Source organism: Agelaius tricolor, unplaced genomic scaffold (assembly GCF_023055355.1).
Source record: "Agelaius tricolor isolate 1412-34295 unplaced genomic scaffold, bAgeTri1.0.p SCAF_22, whole genome shotgun sequence".
Classification (NCBI taxonomy): Eukaryota; Metazoa; Chordata; class Aves; order Passeriformes; family Icteridae; genus Agelaius; species Agelaius tricolor.
Window position 1 is genome coordinate 11,535,033 of NW_027269282.1, and position 22,060 is coordinate 11,557,092.

A 22,060-nucleotide genomic window follows, 5' to 3' on the forward strand; every position below is an offset into this window, starting at 1 on the left:
AGAACCGCCGCCGCCTCCCGCCCTTCACGGCACCGCCCTCAGAGCCCGCCCTTCCCGCGCCTTCTCGAAAAGTCTCGCGAGAGGCGGCGGTTCCCGGCCGGACGCCCCCGGGAAGCGGCTCCGCTCCCGCTGCCCCTTCCCGACTCCATTCCCCTCCATTCCCGTTCCCTTCCCGTTCCATTCCCGGACCATGGAGGAGCCCTGCGGCGCGGGCGCCGCTGCCCCGCTGAGGGGAGACGCCGAGGAGCCCAAGCAGGTGAGCGGCGCTGAGGGGGGGCCGTGCTGGGTGAGGTAGAGGGGCTGAGGGGGGGTCGAGCGGTGCCTACAGACACAACCCCTAGTGGTGTTTTAATTGAAGCGGTGTTTTTGATCCTCTTTCCGGTTTGTCAGGGCCGGAGTGCTGTAGGGAACACGCTAATTATGATTAAGCGTTAATTGCGAGCAGTGTTGCTGTTGTTATGCCTAAGTGCATTGTATTTACGTAAGTGGTGTCCCGTGGAGCTGTTTTTCCCGCGACATGTGTTAGTTCAAAGCTCCTCTCACACGGGTGACAGCTGCATGTTCGAAAAGAAATAGGCAAACACCAAGCTCATTTAATTTATTATTATTTAATAATAATAAGGTAGAAGCCTGTTTAGCTTTAATGATAGTATTAGGGAACACTTGGTGTTAATAACCACCTACTTTCACAAACTTCAGTGGGAGGAGTCGTGTTCGTTTTAGCCTTTCTGACTGATTGTGTGTTGTGTGGGCAGCTGACCTTAGTGGCACCTCATTCTCGTACCTCAGGTGGGCAAGAAGCCACTGTCACCTGCTTGGATCAGCCACAGTGTGGCCAAAGGACCGGGACAGGGGTTGTCCCCCTGTGTGTCCCACTGCTGAGGTCCAGCCTCACATTCTGGGCTTGGTTCTGGGGCTTTATGTCAGGAAAGACGTTGAGGGGCTGGAGTGTGTGCAGGGAAGGGAATGGAGCCGGGGAAGGCTCTGGAGCCCCAGGATCAGCTGAGGGAGCTGGGAAGGGGCTCAGCTGGAGAACAGGGGGATCAGGGGGGACCTGGTGGCTCTGCACAGCTCCTGCCAGGAGGGGACAGCCGGGGGGTCGGGCTCTGCTCCCAGGGAACAGGGAATGGGCTCAGGCTGGGCCAGGGAGCCTCAGGGTGGACACCAGGAAGAATTCCTTCATGGAAATAAATGATTGTCAAACGTTGGAATAGACTGAGGGAGTCCCCATCCCTGGAGGTGTGCAAGGAAGGACTGGATGTGCTGTTCATTGGTCCATCACAGATTGGACTTGATAATCTTGGAAATCTTTTCCAACCTAAATGATTCTGTGGTAATTCATAAAGTGAAGCTTATGCTTGACATGAATTGGAATTGGTATAACTGGAAAACTGTATGTGCTGGGGAAAGGTGAGTGACTATAGGACTGGATTTTGCTCACTTAGCCTTAAAAATAACTTATTACAGAACAAGCCTGATAGTTTTAATTGCCAGCACTTAAGCAGAAGGTAATTTCTCTCTGGAAAGCAGGGCTCGGTGCTGTTCCTCGGAGGCAATGAGGTGAAGAGCTGTGCTGTGGTGAAATACTCCTCAGCCCCTCCTCAGGCAGCCTTTGCCCGTCTGCAGGAGAAAACAGACCTGAAGCTGCCTCCTGCCAACTGGTTACGGGAAAGTGCCAAGCTGGGACCAGCAGGGACAACCATTCTGGGCAACAGCAAAAAGAGTAAACCCTTCTCAAGGTAAATAACAACACCCCCTATTTTTTTTTTCCAGGCCTTTAAGAATAATTGTGATTGTGAACTTTGATCCTGTACCATTTAAAGTAGAAAGTACAGGTTTTACCATAGCAACTCCATATTGCTTTGTCTTAACCCTTCTCCCTCTACTTTTTCATCTTGAGCTGTTGCCTCTATGGTCTGATCCTGTCTCATTAGTGAATGATTGATGATATTGATTATTTACATAACATACAGAGATGGTTTGGTTTGTTTGCTCACGTGCACGTTAACACCTTGCCTCAGACAGTCAAAGTGACTTTTTTGTTCCTCCCTGGTTGGCCCAGATCAAACTGGATGGTTCAGCCAGCCCTCCTGCCTTTGATAACAGGTGAAATAGAACATGTGGTTGGTTCCTCTTGGAAACCAATTTAGGGCTCTTCTGGATCTTTAGAAACTGAACCTGACCAATACAAATCAAATTTTGTATTTCTAGCAGGATTTCATATTTCTGTCACACTGTAGGTGGAATGAGGGGCACACCCAAGCAGCAGTGTTGCCTTTCAGTGTGGATGTTTGCTGAACTGTTGAATGAGTTGAGTTCACAGTGTTCATAAACAGGAGGCTCAAATCCTGTGCTGAACAAGCAAATTCACACCAAGTCAGTCAGTCAGTGAAATTTAACAGTTTGTTCAAGGTCTGTGTTTATATCCTCATTATCTCTTTTAGGAGCTGTGCTTTTCAGAGCAGAGTAACATATTTTTCAGGGCTTTATGAATGTTTCATGTTTATTTTAGATACTCTGATTGTCAAATAGAGGCTGGCAGTTCAATCTCTTTTCCTAGTGTCAGTATTAAAAAGCTGATAACAAAAGTATAACTTGCACATCATGTATGTTTTGGATTTTAGTGGTATCTGGATTTGTTTTAAAGAATGACCTGTACATTGAAATATTCCAGCTTAAGTACCTTGTAATTTCCTTCACGAGGGTGGAGGAAGAGACAATGTGTCTGTTACAACATGTAGGGCAGTTCTGGAAAATGTGAATAAGAGGTAAAATTCAATTACAGCTACTAAAATTAAAGTCCTTAATATGCTTAATGCCTTACAGAGAAACTCCTTGAAGAACTCTTATTTTCAGTGTTAGAAAGAATCTTTCATTTTCTCTGATTTTTCTTGATTTCCACAAGACTTTAAGTGTTGTAGAATGTCCTGGAATTAGATCTAAGCACTTTCAAAGATATATTTGAAAAACTTGCAGAATATGAAGATGAAGGTACAATTTTTTTTATTTTATGAAGCCATTCAAAGATTAAATAGATATAAAAGCCAGGTCTGTAATGTCACACTGGAACTGTCTTAATTTTAATTTTTTTTTTTTAATAGTTTTGGAATGGCCTATGACTTCATTGACTCAGTTGGAAATGATGTGGATGTTGTATCTGATTCAGAGGTATGGACACATCCTAAATTCTCTCATTCAAATTCTTACATTGCATAAACTTTTATTTTAAGATACTGTGATGGCTTCTGGCATCTTTGTGTCCTTTGGGGAAAAGGAAAGATCCCTTAATGAATCACAGATCACCAAGTAATTGTGGTCACTGAATAAGAAATGTAGAGAGAAAAGTCATATTTCCTCTGGAGTTCTACAGGTAATCTGCAGCTAAAGTGTGCAGTTTAGTGAATGCAGCACATCAGTCTTTTGTGTTTGAAATCAGTTATTTTGATGCAAACTGTTACTCTCAAGATGTTTCTTTTCTATTCTTGTCTAGAAGAGAGAGCTCCCTTCCAACTTCTCCTTTCATTTGATTTTTGTCAGTTTGTCAGCTCTTTTGGTGCTGGTAATATCTGTAGAATTCAGATGAGGCTACTCAGAAGAGGAAACATGCTCATATTAATATTTGTCAGATTTGTATTCAGATTTAGATCTTTGTCTGGATTGCTTTGGACACCTGGCAAAGAATTGATATTCATGCTGTGAAAATAAAGGTTTACAATCCAAATCATGCCCTTGGATATTTTTGTCATTTTTGTTGGTACCTGGTCATGGTGATCCAATCAGAGAATGTGTTTAAGCCATGAGTGTTGTTCCTGCTCTCTTTATCAGTGTCATTTGTGTTCTCTGTCCTCAGCAGAGACATTTTCCTGTGGGATGGTTTTCAAATCCCTGGCCCTGTCAGGCTTTGTTTGGCCATGTGGCCTGGGGTAGCATTGATTTTTCTTCCCAGAGGCTGGTAAGGGACTGCTGTGGGGTTGTCCTGAGCACAGGTTGATAATGCAGAGATGTGTTTGCTGTTGCTGAGTGGGGCTTACACAGAGCCAAGACTTTTCCTGCTCCCACCCAGCCCTGCTGGCAGGGAGTGCATGGAGAACTGGGAAGGGACCCAGCCAGGACAGGGGACCCTGCCTGACCAAAGGGGGCTGGGGGGAAGAAGAAGGAAGGGGGAATGTTTGGAGTGCTGGAGTTTAGGCTTGGAGTTTCTCCAAGTCACTGTTACACATGATGGGGCCTTAATTTCCTGATAGTTGTCTTCCCATGCAGCATAATTATATTAAACACTCTCTCTTTTCACTTTCCTTCTGCAAGAACATCAAAAAACTCCTGAAGATCCCTTACAGCAAGTCCCATGTGAGCATGGCAGTGCACAGAATTGGGAGGACACTCCTGCTGGATGAGTTGGACATCCAGGAGCTCTTCATGAGATCATCTCAGGTGAACCATTTTGTTCTTGATAACTGTGCAATGTGAGCAAAATGCATTATTTCAGGAATAGAGTAGCAAGAAAATGTCTGGAAATCCCTAAAAATCTTATGTGGCTGCCAAGGGTGTTCTGTTCTGCAGCAGTTTACCCACAAACTACACTGATGTCCTGTGTTTATGGCATTGTAAGGTTAATATTCTGTGTCTCACTTCTGTGTAATTACTTCAGTATTGTTATACCCTTTGATTGATTTTATAAGCAATACATATTTCTTACTATGTAGCCTGTTAAATATCTGATTTTCTAATTAAGTCAAATTATCAGTAAGAACATAACTTTCTTAGAAGCTGTATTTTCAATAAATGACCAATTCAGGACTTCAACTCTGATGTTACTTTCTTGGTTTCTTCCTGTGGAGGAGTATTTGTAAGTTTATAAGGCACTTGGTTTACTTGGCAGATGCTTCTTGACATTATTTTTATATTTCTTCTGTTGCCCAGACAGGGGACTGGACATGGCTGAAAGAATTTTATCAAAGGCTGATTGATCAGAAATGGCAAAGAAAAAAGAAGAGTAAAGAACATTGGTACCAGAAGGCAATACTTTCTAAGTTTTTATATTACAGGTAACCTTTTGTCTTTTTGTCTCCATGAAACTTGAATTCTGCACCAGCTCTGCTTGGTTTTTGGTCTTGGAGTAAATGTTAAAATTCCTTTATGGTCTGATTTATTTACTGCTTTTTCCTTAAACAGAGGGAATTGAAACATGAAATGTTTTCATGGAATTTGAAGTATTTGAGTTTAAAATTGAAATACTAAAGAATAAAATAAACAGCATGACTTAATTAACTGCATATCAGCCAAGTCATTTGTTGGCAAGGGTGCATCAAACATAACAACTCTAAAAATGGATCTGTTTGCATCTTGTCAGCTGAACTTGTAAATGTTTCCTTGTCAGCATTAATGGAGATGGAGCTGCTCAGCCTGTTCCTTCCACTTCCAAGCAGCACCAGGAGGGTCCTGTTGCAGGTGAGAGTGATGAGGCAGGAAGGGCCTCCTGGCCAGCTCCTTTTGAAATGCCTTCCTCGCTCTCTGAAGATCCAGGTGCCTCCAACCAGGTTGGTGTGAAGAATGTTTTACATGGCACCGCAGTGTTTGTAGAGCCACAGATGGAGAAAGGTTCTCAGAAGTGCTGCTGCAGCTCCCTTTGCTGAAAGAGCTGGGCTAAGGCATGAGGAGAACTTGGCAGGAGGTGCAGTTCCAGATTTGCCAGTGGTTCTGAGCTCCAAAATTCAGATATTTGTTCTGTCACTGTAATGCTAAATTGCTGTTTATCCCAGTATCCTTGAGAAACAAATCCTTTGGCTAAGAGTGTTCATCAGTGCCTTTACCCAAGAGTCAGAAAATGCTCATAATCAGAAGATGTGTTTGGAACCTTAAAGACCTGGCCTTTCTTTTTAAATCTGCCATTAAAATCCATTTTCTGGTGTCCCTGAATTCATTAGGGGAAGAGGAAAATGAAAATTTCTGAAAATGGAAAACAGTTAAGCAGTACTTAAAAATACTTGCCATGAGATTACACAAGTGAAAGGGGAGATGTTTACAGCAATTATGCAACAAGCTATGATTAGTATCAGGCCCTAATTCTGGGTTTCAATTCTGGCTAAACTTATTTCTGAAAACTGTTCATTCCTGTGGTTTTTGTGACTAATATAAAACAGAAATGATTAAATTTTGGAGAGGTTGAAAGGTCTGCTGTCTTCAGTCTGCATTCATATAATAATGATGCTACAGTTGTGCTTGCACAATGTTACCAACTGATCTGCCAAATTTAGGGGGTTTCTAACCTACATTGGCCATAAAATGGTAACTGCATGTGTTGTGTGAAGTGGAGAAATGCTTCAGTGCTTGAAAGCTTTTAGAAAAAGGGCTGCTTCTCTCTTCCACCCTCTGGAGGAACCATTGCCCCATTCAGCAGACTGCTGATCATAAAGAATCTGTTGTGCATTTGCACAGTGCCATTTTCTCGAGTTCATAAATAAACCAGCAGGATAGAGGTTTTGCTTCTGGACACTGATAATGTGATGTTGACCCTGGTTAATATGGAGCTCTTGTAAATACTTCCTGGTTTCTTCCCAGAGCCTCTGAGAATATTACAAAACACAACATTTTGGCACTAACTGTAGAAAAGAAGCATTCTAGTCACTGCCTAGAGGCCTTTTGCAGTTTTATGCAGATTTATTTAAAGATGTTAGAGGCAAAGGTTTTTCCCTTACGTGCTTTTGTTGTTCATCTCTTTTGAAATGGCTGACTTGACCTCAGCAGCAGAATCACTCCTTATCCTTGTGCTCTCCACAGGGAAATGTGCCTCTTGAACCCTCATATCTAGTGGGGCACGTGGCCTCAGCCCCCAGAGAACAAAACCTGACTCCTTTGTTCAATGACGGGGAGAACAGTCAGGTACGCTTTATGTGAGAGCTGAACCCCAGGTGAAAGCAGCGCCTCCAAGCCAGGCCTAGACTGGAGCCAAGGCCAAACCTCAGTCCCTCTGGACTTTTGTGGCTTTTGTGGCAGCTGCAATTTTAAGTTCCTGCGAACGCGCCGGGTTTGTCACGTGCTGGCTTTTATTTGCTGCTTTGGCTTCTTGCTGTCTCAGAATTCCACAGAATGTCATGGAGAACAAGTGTTATGCCACTGATTTACTGGCCAATTCTGTTTTCTCTTAATGAAGGGACTTAAAAATGACTTTGTTCGTAACATCCTGTGGACCTTTGAAGATATCCACATGTTGGTGGGATCAAATATGCCAATATTTGGAGGTGGGAGATACCCTGCTGTGAGCCTGCGTCTCAGGTGAGCTTAGAAATGAAAAGATATTATTTATACCAGCCTTTACTGGTTTGTTACTCTGCTTCCTAGTTAGCTATCTGCTTTTTTTTTGTTCTTTTTTAAAAAGAGAGCAGTAACATTTCTCTTCCTGGGAGTCTGAATTTCAGTAGCTGCTTGTTGGGCATAAGCACTTAAAATATTATTGAGCAGTGAGACAGAACCATTCCAGTCCCAATTTAATGTCAGTCCCTTCATTACCACTCATCCTGCTGCTGCCTCTAAATAGGCAAAGAATGAGCAAAACCTTGAAGCTGATTTGGTGTATTTGTTATCTTTTAAAGACACATTTAAGAATTAACAGTACCTTGCTCTGCAAGGAATTTTGGAAGGTCTGGGAGTAGGTTTGTGCTATAATTAGTTGCAGCTAAAGATGCTATTCCTTTAGAACTTCTCAAGTACTTATTATCTTGGTAATAGTGTGACATCTGAAGCCTGTTAGATGTAGGCAAAAACTCCAAACTGCTGGTGGAATGTGAGCATATTCCACTGGAGAGATCAGCACATCTGTTTTGTTATAACTCTTTAATACAACAATTCACAAATAATTGTTTTAGTCTTCATCCACTCTCAGGTGACTTAAACCTAAATTCCATTAGTAAACATCCCTAACATTTCCTGAATATGTTCCTAATTTCCTAATGTTTTCTGAAGGCTAAACAAAGGTTTAAGTAACACTAGAAATACTTTGTTTTAGGGATAACAACAAGCCAATAAATGTGCTAACAGGGATTGACTATTGGTTGGACAACTTGATATGCAACGTACCAGAGCTTGTGATGTGCTTTCATGTCAATGGAATTGTTCAGGTGAGTCTGGCTCTTTGCATTATGCCTTAAAATAATAATTCATTTTTCATCTTCTAAAATTGCCTCAGTTATCACAGATCCTTCACAGTGTTCTGAGCAAAGATGGCAAAAATCCTGTGGTGCAGAATGAGAAGCATCTTAGACAGCTTGCAGCAGTCCTCTAAAAATAGTGTATTCTTTCTTCCCCTCCCTTTCATGCATGCAAGATTCCTTCTTCCCCTGCTGCTTGAGAGAAGGCAAAAATAAAAAATGCAACTGCAGAAATCAGTTTCTTACATCTTGAAGTCTGCAGTGTTCTCTTGCCAAGACAGATGCAAGCTTTTGAATGTTTCTGCTGTTTTACTGTGGACCAGCTGTGCTTCTGTCCTACCTGGTAGCCTGGAGTTCTTTCCTAAGCTGACTAGGTTTGCTTGAAGTAGCAGATGTTGTACCTTCTCCCCCTTATTTTTCCTCATCTTTTGTTCTCCATTTGCCATGTTTGTGACAGAAATGGATCCTTCTTAAAGCTTTGTTTGAGTAGTGTTGTCAAGATGTGCTTTCTTAAAGTAAATCATAGAAATTAACTCAATTTATCATAATAGCAGCCTTTGGTTTAGCTGCTGATGGAGACACTGATACATTCATTTTGGTGTCACAAAACCTTCCTGAGCTTGAGTCTTAATTTCTGTTCTTTGCAGAAATATGAAATGATCAAGACTGAAGATATTCCCAATTTGGAAAACTCCAATTTTTCTACCAAAGTGATAAAAGATATTGCTCAAAATATCTTATCTTTTCTGAAATCAAATTGCACCAAAGAAGGACACACCTATTGGCTGTTTAAAGGTAAGAAGGTTTAGATTAGTTTGAAAAGATTGATGTTAATGTGGTGTTGATTAATGAAAAATTTTCCTTTTCAGCAAGTGGGAGTGACATAGTAAAGCTCTATGACCTCACCACGCTTTGTGAAGAGACTGAAGACAAATACCAAAACCCTTTTACAATGCCAGTGGCAATTCTGCTGTACAAGTGAGTTTTTGTCATTTTTATTGCAGTCCTTCATTCTTGGTGCAGTTCTATTCAGAACACAGGCCACAGATCATGATCAAATGACAATCACACACAAACTCACTAAATCTCAGTCCCACCAGATCAAAACAGACTTCTTCCTTTTCACCATTTCTCCATGTAAACTTCTTTGCTGATAAAGTCTTGTAGACTCATCATAAAGTTTGGAAGATCAGTAGCTGTAGAATATTGTTTAAAGCTTCTTGTTTTTTCTAGCACAGAGAAATTATCCAGGGATTTCACTGTTTTGTTCAACTTTCTCTTAGAGTTGCTTGCAATATGATGTTGAAGAAAAACCAGAACAAGAAACACTATGGCACAATCAGAACATTGCTCCTGAATTGTCTGAAGCTGTTGGACAATGGCAGACATCCTCAAGTGAGAATTCAAAGTTTTCTTGCACTTTTGTGTAAATATGCTGTAATCATAATGAACCTGGTAATAAACAGTGTGTTACTTCTTCCTCTCAAAGGAGAGAATTTAAATTTATAAACAAACTTAAAAATTGATTTTATTTTTAAAAAATCCCCATGCTATTTTTTAAAATTAGTATTTTTTGCTGCCCCTCATTACAGCACAAGTCTTCTGTCCTGCTCTAAAAAGGAACTTCTCATTACATTCAGTCTGTTTTTCTTGCTGCCAGAGAGCCCTTTGGGAACAGATCCTGGATAAAAAGTGTAAAATGTGAATATATGAACATTTTTACTCTGAGAGTGGCTGAAAACTGGGTCAAGCCAACCAGAGAAGTTGTAGTTTCCATCTTTTCAGATACTCAAAGCCCAGCTGGACACAGTTCTGAGCAAATTCTCTTCTAAACTTGATCAGCTTGGATCCTTTTCCCTTCCAGGGAATTTGCTCAGGCTGTATTTGCAGGTTATCAAACACCTCTTTGCATGTCCTCTGTCCTCCTTATTCTGAGATAATTTATATTCTTGCCTCTCAAAAGAAAAATTTAACTTGAGAATGAATAATTTTTTTCTCTTCTTTGCAAAGATTATTGCTTCAGCAAACTACATGTTATCAGAGCTTTTTCAGCTGGATGAACCTAAAAAAGAAGACAGTGCAGACTTCCCTATAAATGGAAATTCTGATGAAAGTTACAGTGAGGAAGAGGAAGAGATGCCAGACAGTGATGAAAATGGTTCCTACAGCAACAGTTCTGATCCCCCAGATGACAATAAAGCAGTGGCAATCATCAAATCTGTTGGGGAGTTGTCAGTACCAGAGAAGTACAAGTCTGTGCATCGAATACGTGTAAGTGGCACTGGGGGGTGTTTCAGGGTTTTCCTGGATGATTCAGTTCATGGGTACTGAAATTCTGTTCCCTGGTAGTTTTGCCTTCAGGATAACTGAAATGGGCAAAGAAACAGTTCATGAGCTGCTCATAAAATCTGAGGTGTTTGAATTTTATGGTAAAAGCTTCATGTAGATTTTTTTCCTTTCCATGTTGCACTTTGTTTTGATGGTACCTCTCACTTGCATCTTCTGGCCATTGATTTTGCATTTCCTGTGCTGACCATTTCTCTGTTCCCTCCCTGGTGCCCCACTGAAGCCCAGCTGTGCTTTCCCTGTCTGCCATGGCACCGAGGAGCGCTGCAGGCTGGTGCTCAACCACGTCCTGGAGGTGAGTTCAGTGCCAGCTTCCTGAGGATGCTTCACCTCCCACCCCAATCCTTCATCTGCTCTGTTTGCTAAATATTGCTCTCAAGGTGAATGAAAGGATTTCTCCCTGTTGCAGGGTTTGAAGTCTGTTGACAGCAGTGTGAAAAAAGAAGGTGACCTTCCTGCAGCTGACCCCAGCACTCCAATCCCGTTGAAATATGAGGATGAATCCACCAGTGGTGGTCCTGAGTCTCTGGAAAAACAGATGGCCTTATTTCTAGACAAAAGTAAGTTGTATTGTTGTGCAAATAAGACCTTTCCAGTCCCAACACAAACTGCTGCTACTTTATTTTGATTGTCAAAACAGTGTGCTTAAATCACTAATTACAGCATTGCCTAAGGAAAAGTGCACTGAGAATTAGAGAACAGTCTGTTCCTTTTTAAATATGAACAGAGGAGCTCATTTGAGCTATTTTGCATAGCAAAGAATCTTTTATTAGTCAGCACATGATTTTACTGGACCCTATTTAGATGTGGCTTTCAGATGACTTCCATAAAGGTTTGGTATTTTGAGGTTTGGTATGTGCAGCACCGTAAGTTTTGTGGGCTGATTTAAAAATAGCCCTAATTTCTTTATGTGTGTGTGGCCTGGATGTTCTCTGGAAGAATTTCTCCCTTCTGGCAGGTTTTGTTCCTACATTAGGTGCTTGAATTGCATATAAAATGTTCACTAGGATTTTGGGTTTTTTCCTGTACCTCTACAGTTGTGAAAAGAAGCAGCAAATGAAAGATGTTTTGTTTGTTTAAATGCTCAAACTCCTGAAGTTTCAGACCACAGTCTCTCTATTTTATTTTCTTCTGAAGCAACATAACAAGTTCCAGGAAGGACTTTTTGTTTGAAAGAAGTGGAGTTCTCTGCAGGGCAAGGAGCCCTGTAAGCATAGCCCAGAAAAAAAAATCATCTTGCCTCTTTGGCAGTTCTCTATTCTTTCTTTTCTCCTCCCTTCTGCCTCTGAAAGCTCTCTGAATAAGAAGCCAGTTCAATTTTGAGTTATTCACACTCAGACATTCCTGGATCTGTGCTTGAGTCCATCCCTGAAGCAGCAGCAGAGCTGCTTGCTCACTTCTATTTCCCAGTCCATGGGTTTGTTCTCTGTGATGTGAATTTTGTATTTTCTTTGCCACATGTATATATTTATGTACATATGGAAAGGATAAGTGCTCTAAATGCTGGAATTTCTAACTTCAAGAGAACTACCTGTGAACAGTGGATGGATACAGGGTCTGTGCAGTGTGTGTGTCTTTAGCTGGGTGGGGTGTTACTGTTGTGGATTGGTCTTTGTCCTAGCAGAACATGTACTGCTTAAGGATTTATTATATTTAATTACTATATAATGTAGTAAGATAGTGGGATTACAAGTCAGGCCTTGGAAATCCACTCATTTCTGTGTGCAAATACTGTCCGGGCAAAATTCTGACCCTTGGTAGGGACAGGCCTTAAATCAGGAATGGTGATCTGTTCTTTCTGGCTCCATAACCACTGCAGCATCAAAGAAAAGCTTCATAACTTTATGCAGAGGATATCCTGAAATAAGTGTGAGAAAGTGCTTGGTTTTCCTTGTGGGAAGGACCAGGTTATCCAGGTTCTTGTGTGCTGGAGGCTAAACCCACACATGGAAGCTTTCCCCCTGAGACTGTTCATACAGAAACTGAGCATTTATCTTAAGGATGTGGTAGAGAACACGACAAATTCTGCCTGTGACTTTCTTGTGGTTTTCCTGTTGCTCCCTGAGGGAGAAGTGTTGGCCTCTGCTCTTGTGTTCCACAAGCTGTCTGAGGGCAGAGAGGTCACCTGCACTGTCACTGTCCCACTGGCTTCCAGCATGCTGCTGCCAGGAGCAGTGCATGGAGAAGTGCCACGTGTTGGGTGTGTTTGGCAGATGGCACTGGAGTGGCAGAGCTCTGCCTGTGCAGGGCTGTAATCAGGCAATTCCCATCCTGCCTGTGTTGATGGAGTCCAGTCCAGCCTCTGGCATGTGCGTGAGGGGAGAGTCACTGATGGGGTTGTGTTCCTCTCACAGTGGGCTCCTTCCAGAAGGGGAAGCATTCCAGTCAGTCAGGAATGATTCCTGGGTCGTGGCAGTATAAGATGAAACTGCAGCTCATCCTGAAATCATCAAGAGCCTACTATGTCCTGTCTGATGCTGCAATGGTCCTGCAGAAGTACGGGCGAGCGCTGCGCTACATCAAGCTGGCCTTGCAGTGCCACGGTGAGTTCCTTGAGTGATCTGTCACCTGTGCCACTGCTGGAGACACCTGCCACCACATCAGACACTACTGTGCATGGTTTTCCCTGTGGTGTGCAGTGACAAGTGTGACAAGCTTGTGTTGAACTGAACTCAGTGTCCAGCTCAGTATTGAGGGCAGAAGTCTGAAGTGAGGATAACTTCTGTCAATGACCGATAAAAGATGATCCCATTTTGACAGCTTGGGAACTTGAGGGCACATTGGAGCTCCAGAGCAGTTGGATGTGGGAGAGTCTGTCTGGTGCCAAGGCCAAGCCAGTGTTCTGTGCTCCAAGTGATGCTGCTGCAAGCTGGTGTTTATTCCCTGGTGGTTCCCATGTTATTTAAATGTATCTTTGGGAAATACTAAACCTCTTCAGCAGCTGGATTGGATGCTAAAATAGAATACATCTTGAAGTATTACTGAGGAAAAGGAAAAATGTAAAATGAAGCTGTTTAGACTAATACTGCCATAATGAGAGTAACTAACTGGGAAATGCCAGTAGCTTAGTGCTAAAGTGCTGCTATTTCTCTGCCATAAGGGAAGGCTCCTGTCTTAGGGCAGGAGGAGGTTTATAAAGCAAACCCACCTGATCTTAGTACAAAGCATCAATAGACCTCTCAATAACTCACAGAACTCTGCAGCTTTCAGTCTTTTATAAACTCTACCTTTTGGAAATTAACTTTTCAGGCTGTATTTCCCTTGAGTCAATCTGCAAAAAGTCAAGTTTTCCCTTGGTCAACTCTGAGGTTAGCATTTGTAATTACCAGAGTGACTGCTCATCTTGGACAGCACAGGGGCTCTTTTGAAACCATCAGCTGTGTAGAGCAGCTCTGTCTTTAAAATAGGTTATTTCTTCTGAGGATAACACATTGTCACACTTATTCTCTGTCTGCAGACAGGTAACATAAAACCCAATTATCTTGTCAGTCTGTGTCAAGCCTTTTGATGTGTGATTCTTCTCTTTCCCCCTCCCTAATGCATGTTGTTTTTTTCCCCACCAGATACCTACTGCTGTCTGTGTGGCAGCATGCTGCCCGAGGTGCTGGTGTTCCTGTGTCAGTGCTTAACCCTTTGTGGAGATATCCAGTTAATGCTGGCTCAGAATGCAAACAACAGAGCAGCTTACCTTGAGGAATATAATTACCAGACTAAAGAAGATCAGGAGATATTACACAGCCTTCACAGAGAATCCAGGTGCCAAGGTATGATTCTGATACAGGAGAAGTGCCAGACTTTGGATACGTGACAGGCATAAAAAATTCCACTGGGTTTCCTCAAAACCATGCCCTAGGAGAGCTTGTGGCAGAGGGGTTATTGCACTTCACTTCTGCTTTCTTCAGAGAAGGCTCGTCCTGCCTGTCATACAGAAGGGAGTTGTGAAGGTATTGTATGACATGGCCTGAAGCTGTGAAACAACTGAAGGCAGTAACTGCTTCAGTGATAAACAAAATCTACCTGACATGAGTCTTGTACTTTCCCTGGACATTTTCCCCTAGTCTTAAATTAGAGAAATACTGTTTGACTCAAAGACTTTGCATTTTGTTTTCCAGTGTTTGCCTGGGCTACAGATTTATCCACAGACTTGGAATACCAGCTTTCTGTCAGCTGTAAATGCTATGAAGCAGCTTATGAAATCCTGCTCTTCAGTAACTTAAAAAGTCAAAACCCAGAGCAGCACATCCAGGTGCTCAAGAGGATGGGCAATATCAGGAATGAGATTGGAGTGTTCTACATGAACCAGGCAGCTGCAGTGCAGACTGAGAGAGTGGGCAAGTATCCTTTTTCCATTCCTGGCCATTTCATGGAGCTACAGCAGTGATCAAGTTCGCTAATTGGATGAAAAATCAATTTCTCTTTATAAAGAGGACATGTAAATGACTTTTGTAGTTTTTTAATGTCCACTGTGATTATTTGTTTACAGTAGATCACTGTGGCTTGTAAACTGTAGTTAATTGAGCCTAAATTGAATAATGGACTATTCAGTTTGGAGAAATTCCTTTAAAATGGGTAGAATGATCTCAAAAAGCCATCAGGGAAAACTTCAAACTCTGATGAATTTGAGTCTCTAAGCCTTGTGCTTCACCCTAGTGAGTAAAAACGTCTCAACGACAGAGCAGCAGCTCTGGAAGAAAAGTTTCTCCTGCTTTGAAGAGGGAATTCAGAATTTTGAGTCCATTGATGATGCCACCAATGCTGCCCTTCTGCTGTGCAACACGGGGAGGCTGATGAGGATCTGTGCCCAGGCCCACTGTGCAGCTGAAGGGGACTTCAAAAGGGAGTTTTCCCCAGAAGAGGCCCTTTATTACAACAAGGTAACCCCAGACCCCAAAATGCCTTCTGCTGTGAGGGATTTGTGAATACTTTGATAAATATGTTGAAATTTGGGTGGAATAATCTGGGATAGCTGTCCTGCCTCCACACCACCCTAATCCTTGCCGTGAGGGCTTTGGTGGGTTGAGGCCTGATTGCTGTGACATTCACATGCCTACATTGAACACACACAAGGGAGAAGAATTGCATGGTCAAAATTCAAGTGATTATCAAATGGGAGATACTGAAGAAGGCTCAGAGATATTTTGAGTCAAGGCAAGTTGATTTGTAGTTGTTAGAAATGCAGGCAGTAACTGTGTGCATGATTTTGTCATTTGTAGGCTATTGACTACTACCTGAAGGCACTGAGGTCTCTGGGGAAGAGGGATGTGCATCCAGGTGTTTGGGATTCTGTGAACTGGGAGCTGTCTACAACCTATTTCACCATGGCAACTCTGCAGCAGGATTATGCTCCCTTATCCAGAAAGGCTCAGGAGCAGGTAACAGAGGGCATTCATTGTGTCTGAAAAAATGCATTGTTGGCATCCTGGAAAACTGAACAGGGAGCAAGATTGGTACTGGAATTGTAGAATCATACAATGGGTTTGGGTTGGAAAAGACCTTAAAACCCATCTTGTTCCACCCCTGCCATAGCAGGGACACCTTCCACTATCCCAGGCTGCTCCCAGCCCCAATGTCCAGCCTGACCTTGGGCACTGCCAGGGATCCAGGGACAGCCCCAGCTGCTCTGGGCACCTGTGCCAGGGCCTGCCCACCCTCACAGGGAACAATTCCTGCTCAAAATCCCATTTAAGTCTTCCTTCCTTCAGCTGAAGGCTGATTCCCCTTTGTCCTACACTACATGCTGTTGTGAAAAGCACCTCTTTATAGTAGAGGTCCTAGTAAAATAGAAGTATTGTACTTGAATATCTGTATAGAGGCTTTGCCCTGGTAGGTCCCGGTTGTCCTTAATTGGGCTGCAGCTGTGACCAATGAAGATAACTGGGATTAAAGGGGGTGGGTTGGCCAGTCAGGGAGAGCATTGAAGGAGCCCTGAACTGGGAGAGAACAGCATGCAGCAGAAGGAGTCTGTGCTGTGAAGATCTGCAGCTATAAGAACACACTGAGGAAGTGTGGGACTTTAGAAATCTGATAACAACAGCATGGGACTCTAGAAATAGAAGAACAATACAACAGTATGGACTCTAGAAATAGAACAACAACACCTCTTCAGGGATTTTTCCCTTACATTTGTATTATTTGTGTGTAGATAGAGAAGGAGGTCAGTGAAGCCATGATGAAGTCCCTGAAGTACTGTGATGTTGATACAGTGTCTGAACGACAGCCCCTGTGCCAGTACCGAGCTGCCACCATCCACCACAGGCTGGCTTCCATGTACCACAGCTGCCTCAGGAACCAGGTATTGCTCCAGGCTCTTTGATTTTCAAAATTCCATCCTTAACATGCTCAATATGTGTGGAGCTGATATTTATCCTTCTACCTGTAGCTGGGATATATTTATTTCAATTACTTGACCAAAGGAAGGAGTGCTGTTTCCCAGCCCTCTCCAAGCAAAGCTGTGCAGTGGCTCCTCCTGAGCATGCAGAGGGGGATTCACTGTGTGCCCTCCTGTGAGTGCAGGTTGGTGATGAGCACCTGAGGAAGCAGCACCGTGTCCTGGCTGATCTCCACTACAGCAAAGCCGTGCGGCTCTTCCAGCTCCTCAAGGACGCGCCCTGCGAGCTGCTGCGTGTGCAGCTGGAGAGAGTGGCCTTTGCAGAGTTCCAGATGGCCAGTAAGTGCAGCTCTGCCTTTCAACAGCTTTCCAAACCACCACTGCCTACTTAGTTTCATTTTTAGATAACTAAATTTATAGGAGAGCAGGAGCAATCTGCTGCTCAGAATAGAATTTTCCTCAAGAGAGGAGACAAGGCGCTTTTTATCTTGCTGCTTTTCAGCTGACTGGGGCAGTAAGGGCTTTCTTCCTAACTCTTGAAGTCTTTGGATAGAAGAATAATACAGTCTGTAACATAAGACTTTTGTGCTTCATTTTTTTAGGTCAGAACAGCAGTGCTGGGAAACTGAAGACTCTGTCTGGGGCCCTTGATATAATGACCAAGACCAAGAGTGCATTTCAGCTCATCAGGAAGGAGCTTGTGGCAGAAACTGAACAGGTAAAGGAGCTTCAAGTGGTGTGATACCTGCTCCCTTCTGGCTTGTGCCTTCACAAATGAAGGGGCATTTGGCAGTTAAAATATTCCTTGGTTACTTTTCCATAGAGCCAGTGGCTTAGAGTGTGGACAGTTAGATGTATTGCAGCTCTCACTTAACCTGGAAGTGGATAAAAATAGTTTCTCTAGAAATGATGCAGAGATGGATTAAAACATATTTCTGTACAGTTGTGGACTGTGATTCTGCAAATAGACTTGTTTTTGTGCAACTCTGCTATTCCTTAAAAGTCTTCTCTGAGAACTTCAGAATCTATGTATAATAAAAAAAAGTTCTCTGTCTCTGGTACATTTAAATTATTTAAATATTAAAACGTGCAGGGCTGTCTGTAGCCAGTGTGAATTATGTTCCTGATGCCTCAGACAAGAATCCCTTGCAGGATGTGCTGATGTGTGTGTCCCTTGCTGGCAGTTTGGGTAACACATGTAAAAGTCAGCTCACCTCAAGAAGGGTTTTTTAAATCACTCCCTGTATTTAAGAGGTGGAATTCAGTTAAATTGTTTTGGGTTGTTTGTCTCCTGCAGATCAGCAAGGATAAAAGTCCTGCTGAGAGCGTGTCAGTGAGCGATTCCTCTGCAGGCCTTAACAAAGAGGAAGTCTTGAAACTGCTCGGGATTTTTGAGTCCAGGATGTCTTTCCTTCTCCTCCAATCCATTAAATTGTTAGCTTCAAGCAAAAAGAAGATTGGGTAAGTTGGAACTTGGTGTCCTTTATCCTGAGTGGAGTGACACTGGTGTGTGACTGAGCAGAGTTCTGGGGGAGCAGCTGCTGGGTGCTGCTGGTCTCTTGATGCACCTTGCTGATCCAGTGTCAGTGGAGTTTGGCAGGCAGAACACCTGAGCAGAAATTCAGGCACATCAGTAGTGCTGCAAGGAGAGGGATGGATGTGGGGACATGTGCCCTGCTGTCAGAGAATTCACTAACTCCTAATGGAGTCTTGTGTCCTGCTGCTGGCATTCAGGACAAACTTGAGTTCTTTTTGTGCTGACTTGGAAGAGATGTTGAGATTTGGTGTGGCAGCAAATTCCTTCCCCCACTCCTTCTGTTGCTTTGGTCTGAATGTGTGTGGTGTTCCTTTTGGGACTCAGAAAATGCCTTTTACTCCCCCTGCAGCAAGCGTGTGACTGCAGGAGCTGCTCCTAATGTTACATAAAGTGAAGTTCTGAAAATGTGGCATTAGTTTTAGAGCATTCTTTTAGGCTTGGAAGTTGGGTTAATAGTTTTGGGGATTGAAGCCCTGCTGATGGAAGAGCTGTTTTGCTAAAAGTAAACTGTGAAATGAGTTCATTGAGCCCAGGAATTTGGTAGTGGGAGACTGGTAAATAAAAAACATGAGAAGAGAAAACAGCCTGGGTGCATTTTTAACTGTTTTTCAGGCAGTGTTAGGAGCTTTCAGCTCCTAAGAAAGAGCTTCCACAAGGTGGCAATCTGAATATGTGAAACACAGAGGATTTTTACAGGATAATTTCTATGTTATCAAGCAGATGTCACAGCTAACTGACTAAATGGGTTAGTTCTGTTGTCTCATAACATGAGCAACTCCTCATTTTTTGTTTTTGAGGGTTTTTGCCCCCCCATTTACCTTGGCATCATTGTGAGGTTTTGCAATGAAGATTCCACTCAGGGAACTTGTTACAGTTTGAATGCTGTGTCAGGGGACTCTTAAAATCTCCTCAGCTCCTTGAAACTTTGAGGCTAAGATTGAAGCTATCTTTGATTTAACCTTTCTTGTGCCTTCTGTACATCCTGTGTGCATTTCCTCCCTTCTGCTCTGCAGAGGGGAAGTTCTGCCCTCTGCTTTGATAATGGGGTGAAAAGGGGGGAAATTGGAGCTCAAATGGTGCTTGGGGGTCTCAGGTGCACTTTGGCAAAAACCAGGAGAGCAGGCAGTGAAATCAGTGCTGGATAGCCAAACTTGCAGCCTGGCAGTCAAAGTGGATGAAATCAGTTGTACCCTCCCAAAGTGGAACCGTGAGCAGAACAGAACTTGGCTGTGCAAACTGGAGGGGAAAAGTAATTGAAAGTAATTCTTTGTTCTGGGAATAACTTTGTAACTTATCCCAGAAATACTTTGCATTTCAGTGGCTTTTTATTGACTACCTGTTCTATTTAATAAATGAACCTGATTCCTGCCAAGTGTGTGATGAATTTAATTTGCTTCAACCTTTCTCAGTCATTCCTGAAGCGCTTACAATTAACCTGACTGCTGCTTGTACATTTTCTATTCTATTCTATTTATGTTTTATGTTCCTGCATGCAGTGTAAACAGAATGCCCTGACTGCAGTGCAGGGAATTGTAGAAGGAGAGGATGTCCCCAGTACCCAGTTGGTCTCAGGGTCTCTCACTGCTCACAGTGACCCTGAGATGTGTTAAAGTCTCTTTTCCCAGCCTGGTGCTCAAAGGAGGAGTCAGAGCTCTTCAGGTCTCAGTCTCAAGGTTGTTTATTGTGTCTTATCTATAAAATTCTTTCTCCTGTCCAGCCAAGGTCCACTCAGCAGGACAGTTCCAGGCACTCTGCCTGCCCTAGGGCAGTGTTGTCTTTTTATACTAAAAACTACCTGTACAATATTTACAATAACTTCCCAACACCTATCACCTATGTTAGACAGTGAGCTTCTACTCTAAACCAATCTAAAAGTGCCACCATCACAGCAGAAGATGGAGGCCAAGAAGGAGAAGGAGAAAGGCTGGACACACCCAGTTCCCTCCATCTTGCCCCCTGAACCCCCATTCTGGAAAACCCCAAAATCTACTTTTTCACCTTGTGATAAATTCACTGCTTAAACTGTTGTGGCTTGCAGATCTTCATCTAAGGTTGGTAACTTGCTCCATGGGTCATAATCAAACCCACAGGGGCATCCTGGGCTCTGTGCCAGGGTCTCTGAGCCCCCTGGCAGGGGTCCTGGCCAGCCAGAGGGATGTCCTGAATTCTGACAAGTTGGATACTCACATTTAATACTATCATTAATGTGACTTAATAATGCTGTTGATGATGTGCAGAAGGCAGCGCTGTGCTCAGTTAGGAGTTGGTCACTGTGCTCTCTCTCTGTGCTCTCTTGGCAGGGGCAGCAGTGAGGAGGAAGCAGCTCTGAGGACAAACAAGCAGGTTTACTCCCTGCTGCTCCGTGCCACTGCCAACAAGGGGCTGTCCCTGCTGGAGCGCAGCGAGCTCCTGCTGAGCCTGCTGGAGCAGCTGGAGGGCGGCCCTGGCGTGCCGTGAGGGCGGCCCCGCAGGCGTGCCGTGAGGGCGGCCCCGCAGGCCTGCAGCGAGGGCGGCCCCGCAGGCGTGCCGTGAGGGCGGCCCCGCAGGCCTGCAGCGAGGGCGGCCCTGCAGGGCTGCAGCACCAGTGCCTTGCTGGGAGCACCGGGGTGTTCCCGTGGGCTGTTTGTGTTCACTCAGGGGGGAGCTCTCTCCACTGTTGTTCCCTTGGAACCTGGCAAAGCACAGGGATTCTTTATCCCCACAAAGGTCTCCTTGTTGGGCTCGCGGCGTTTCTTTGTTTGAAACGCCAGCTTGGAGTTCTGGAGGTAAAAATGGAACTTTTGCACCGTGGGGAAATTCCTGCTTTTTCTCTTGCAGTGAAATCTGTGTTTTGCATAAAGATGTAACCTCACAGCTGCTCTGGTTTGGTATTTATTGAAATGTGTTTTGTAAGCAGGGCTGCACTGGAGCACTTCCACTGCTAAAGGCAGCCCAAGCTGTACCAGGAGATTTCTGGATGCACTTGTTAATCCCAGGGAGGATCCTGCACAAAAACCTGTGCCTTTCTAGCTTTGATGTGACTCTTGCAATTTATCAGCCATCTCTGGGATTTTGTTTTGGAAAGTGAATGGTTTCAGCTATGTTGGAATTGATCAAGAATAGTATTATCTTTTTCAGACTTGAAACTGTGAATAAATGAGAGGATATTTTTCAATAAAAATTTATTTATTAAATATAAACACATTAGTCTGCCTTGTTTTTCTTGATTGTGACCCTCCTCAGAGCAGCAACCTGCCCAACAGAATTAAAACTATTTGAAAGACAAATTTTAATTTTTTTTGAAAAAAAATCTTTAAACTCCAGTCAAACACTGAGTGGGGTCTTACCTCAGCATGTGAGGACTCTGGGTTTTTTTGCTAATATGTGTTATTTGAAGATAATATTATCCAGAATATAATATTTTATGTCCTGATGCTCTTCTACAAAATATGTGCTTCTTTATTGCATAATAACAGTATAAACTACTTTTGAGAAAGGTAGAAGCGGGTTTTACATGCATTCCTATGGAATTAGATGAGCTTTTTAAGGTCCCTTCCAACCCAAACCATGCTGGGGTTCTGTGATCTTGCAGCAGTTTGCACCCTCCTGAGATCCCATTTCATCCTGAGACAGGGAAGTGCTTCCCAGGCCAAACACTGTCCTGCTGTGTCCAGTGTGCCTGATGCCCCCACACTCTGGAATTACTCATCACAGGAATGACAGCAA

General features: G+C 43.4%; 1 protein-coding gene across 3 annotated transcripts; it reads left to right on the forward strand.

The window, feature by feature from the left end:
• The first annotated feature begins 58 nt into the window (after nt 1-58).
• Nucleotides 59-21,534, forward strand: EDRF1 (erythroid differentiation regulatory factor 1). Of its 3 annotated transcripts, XM_071446041.1 has the most exons (26): nt 59-256; nt 1,531-1,739; nt 3,102-3,168; nt 4,306-4,431; nt 4,921-5,045; nt 5,378-5,537; nt 6,778-6,879; nt 7,151-7,272; nt 8,003-8,114; nt 8,792-8,939; nt 9,014-9,122; nt 9,428-9,539; nt 10,155-10,415; nt 10,714-10,785; nt 10,900-11,050; nt 12,845-13,033; nt 14,054-14,254; nt 14,603-14,825; nt 15,145-15,364; nt 15,704-15,862; nt 16,633-16,782; nt 17,004-17,157; nt 17,421-17,536; nt 18,116-18,279; nt 20,656-20,828; nt 20,860-21,534. In XM_071446041.1, the coding sequence occupies exons 1-25, from the start codon at nt 191-193 to the stop codon at nt 20,810-20,812; spliced, it is 3,675 nt and encodes a 1,224-aa protein (XP_071302142.1). In that variant the 5' UTR covers nt 59-190; the 3' UTR covers nt 20,813-20,828; nt 20,860-21,534. The 3 variants fall into 3 exon arrangements, with proteins under 3 accessions (XP_071302142.1, XP_071302141.1, XP_071302143.1); XM_071446040.1 differs by having other exon boundaries at nt 20,656-21,534; XM_071446042.1 differs by lacking the exon at nt 6,778-6,879 and having other exon boundaries at nt 20,656-21,534.
• Nucleotides 21,535-22,060: the final 526 nt, after the last annotated feature.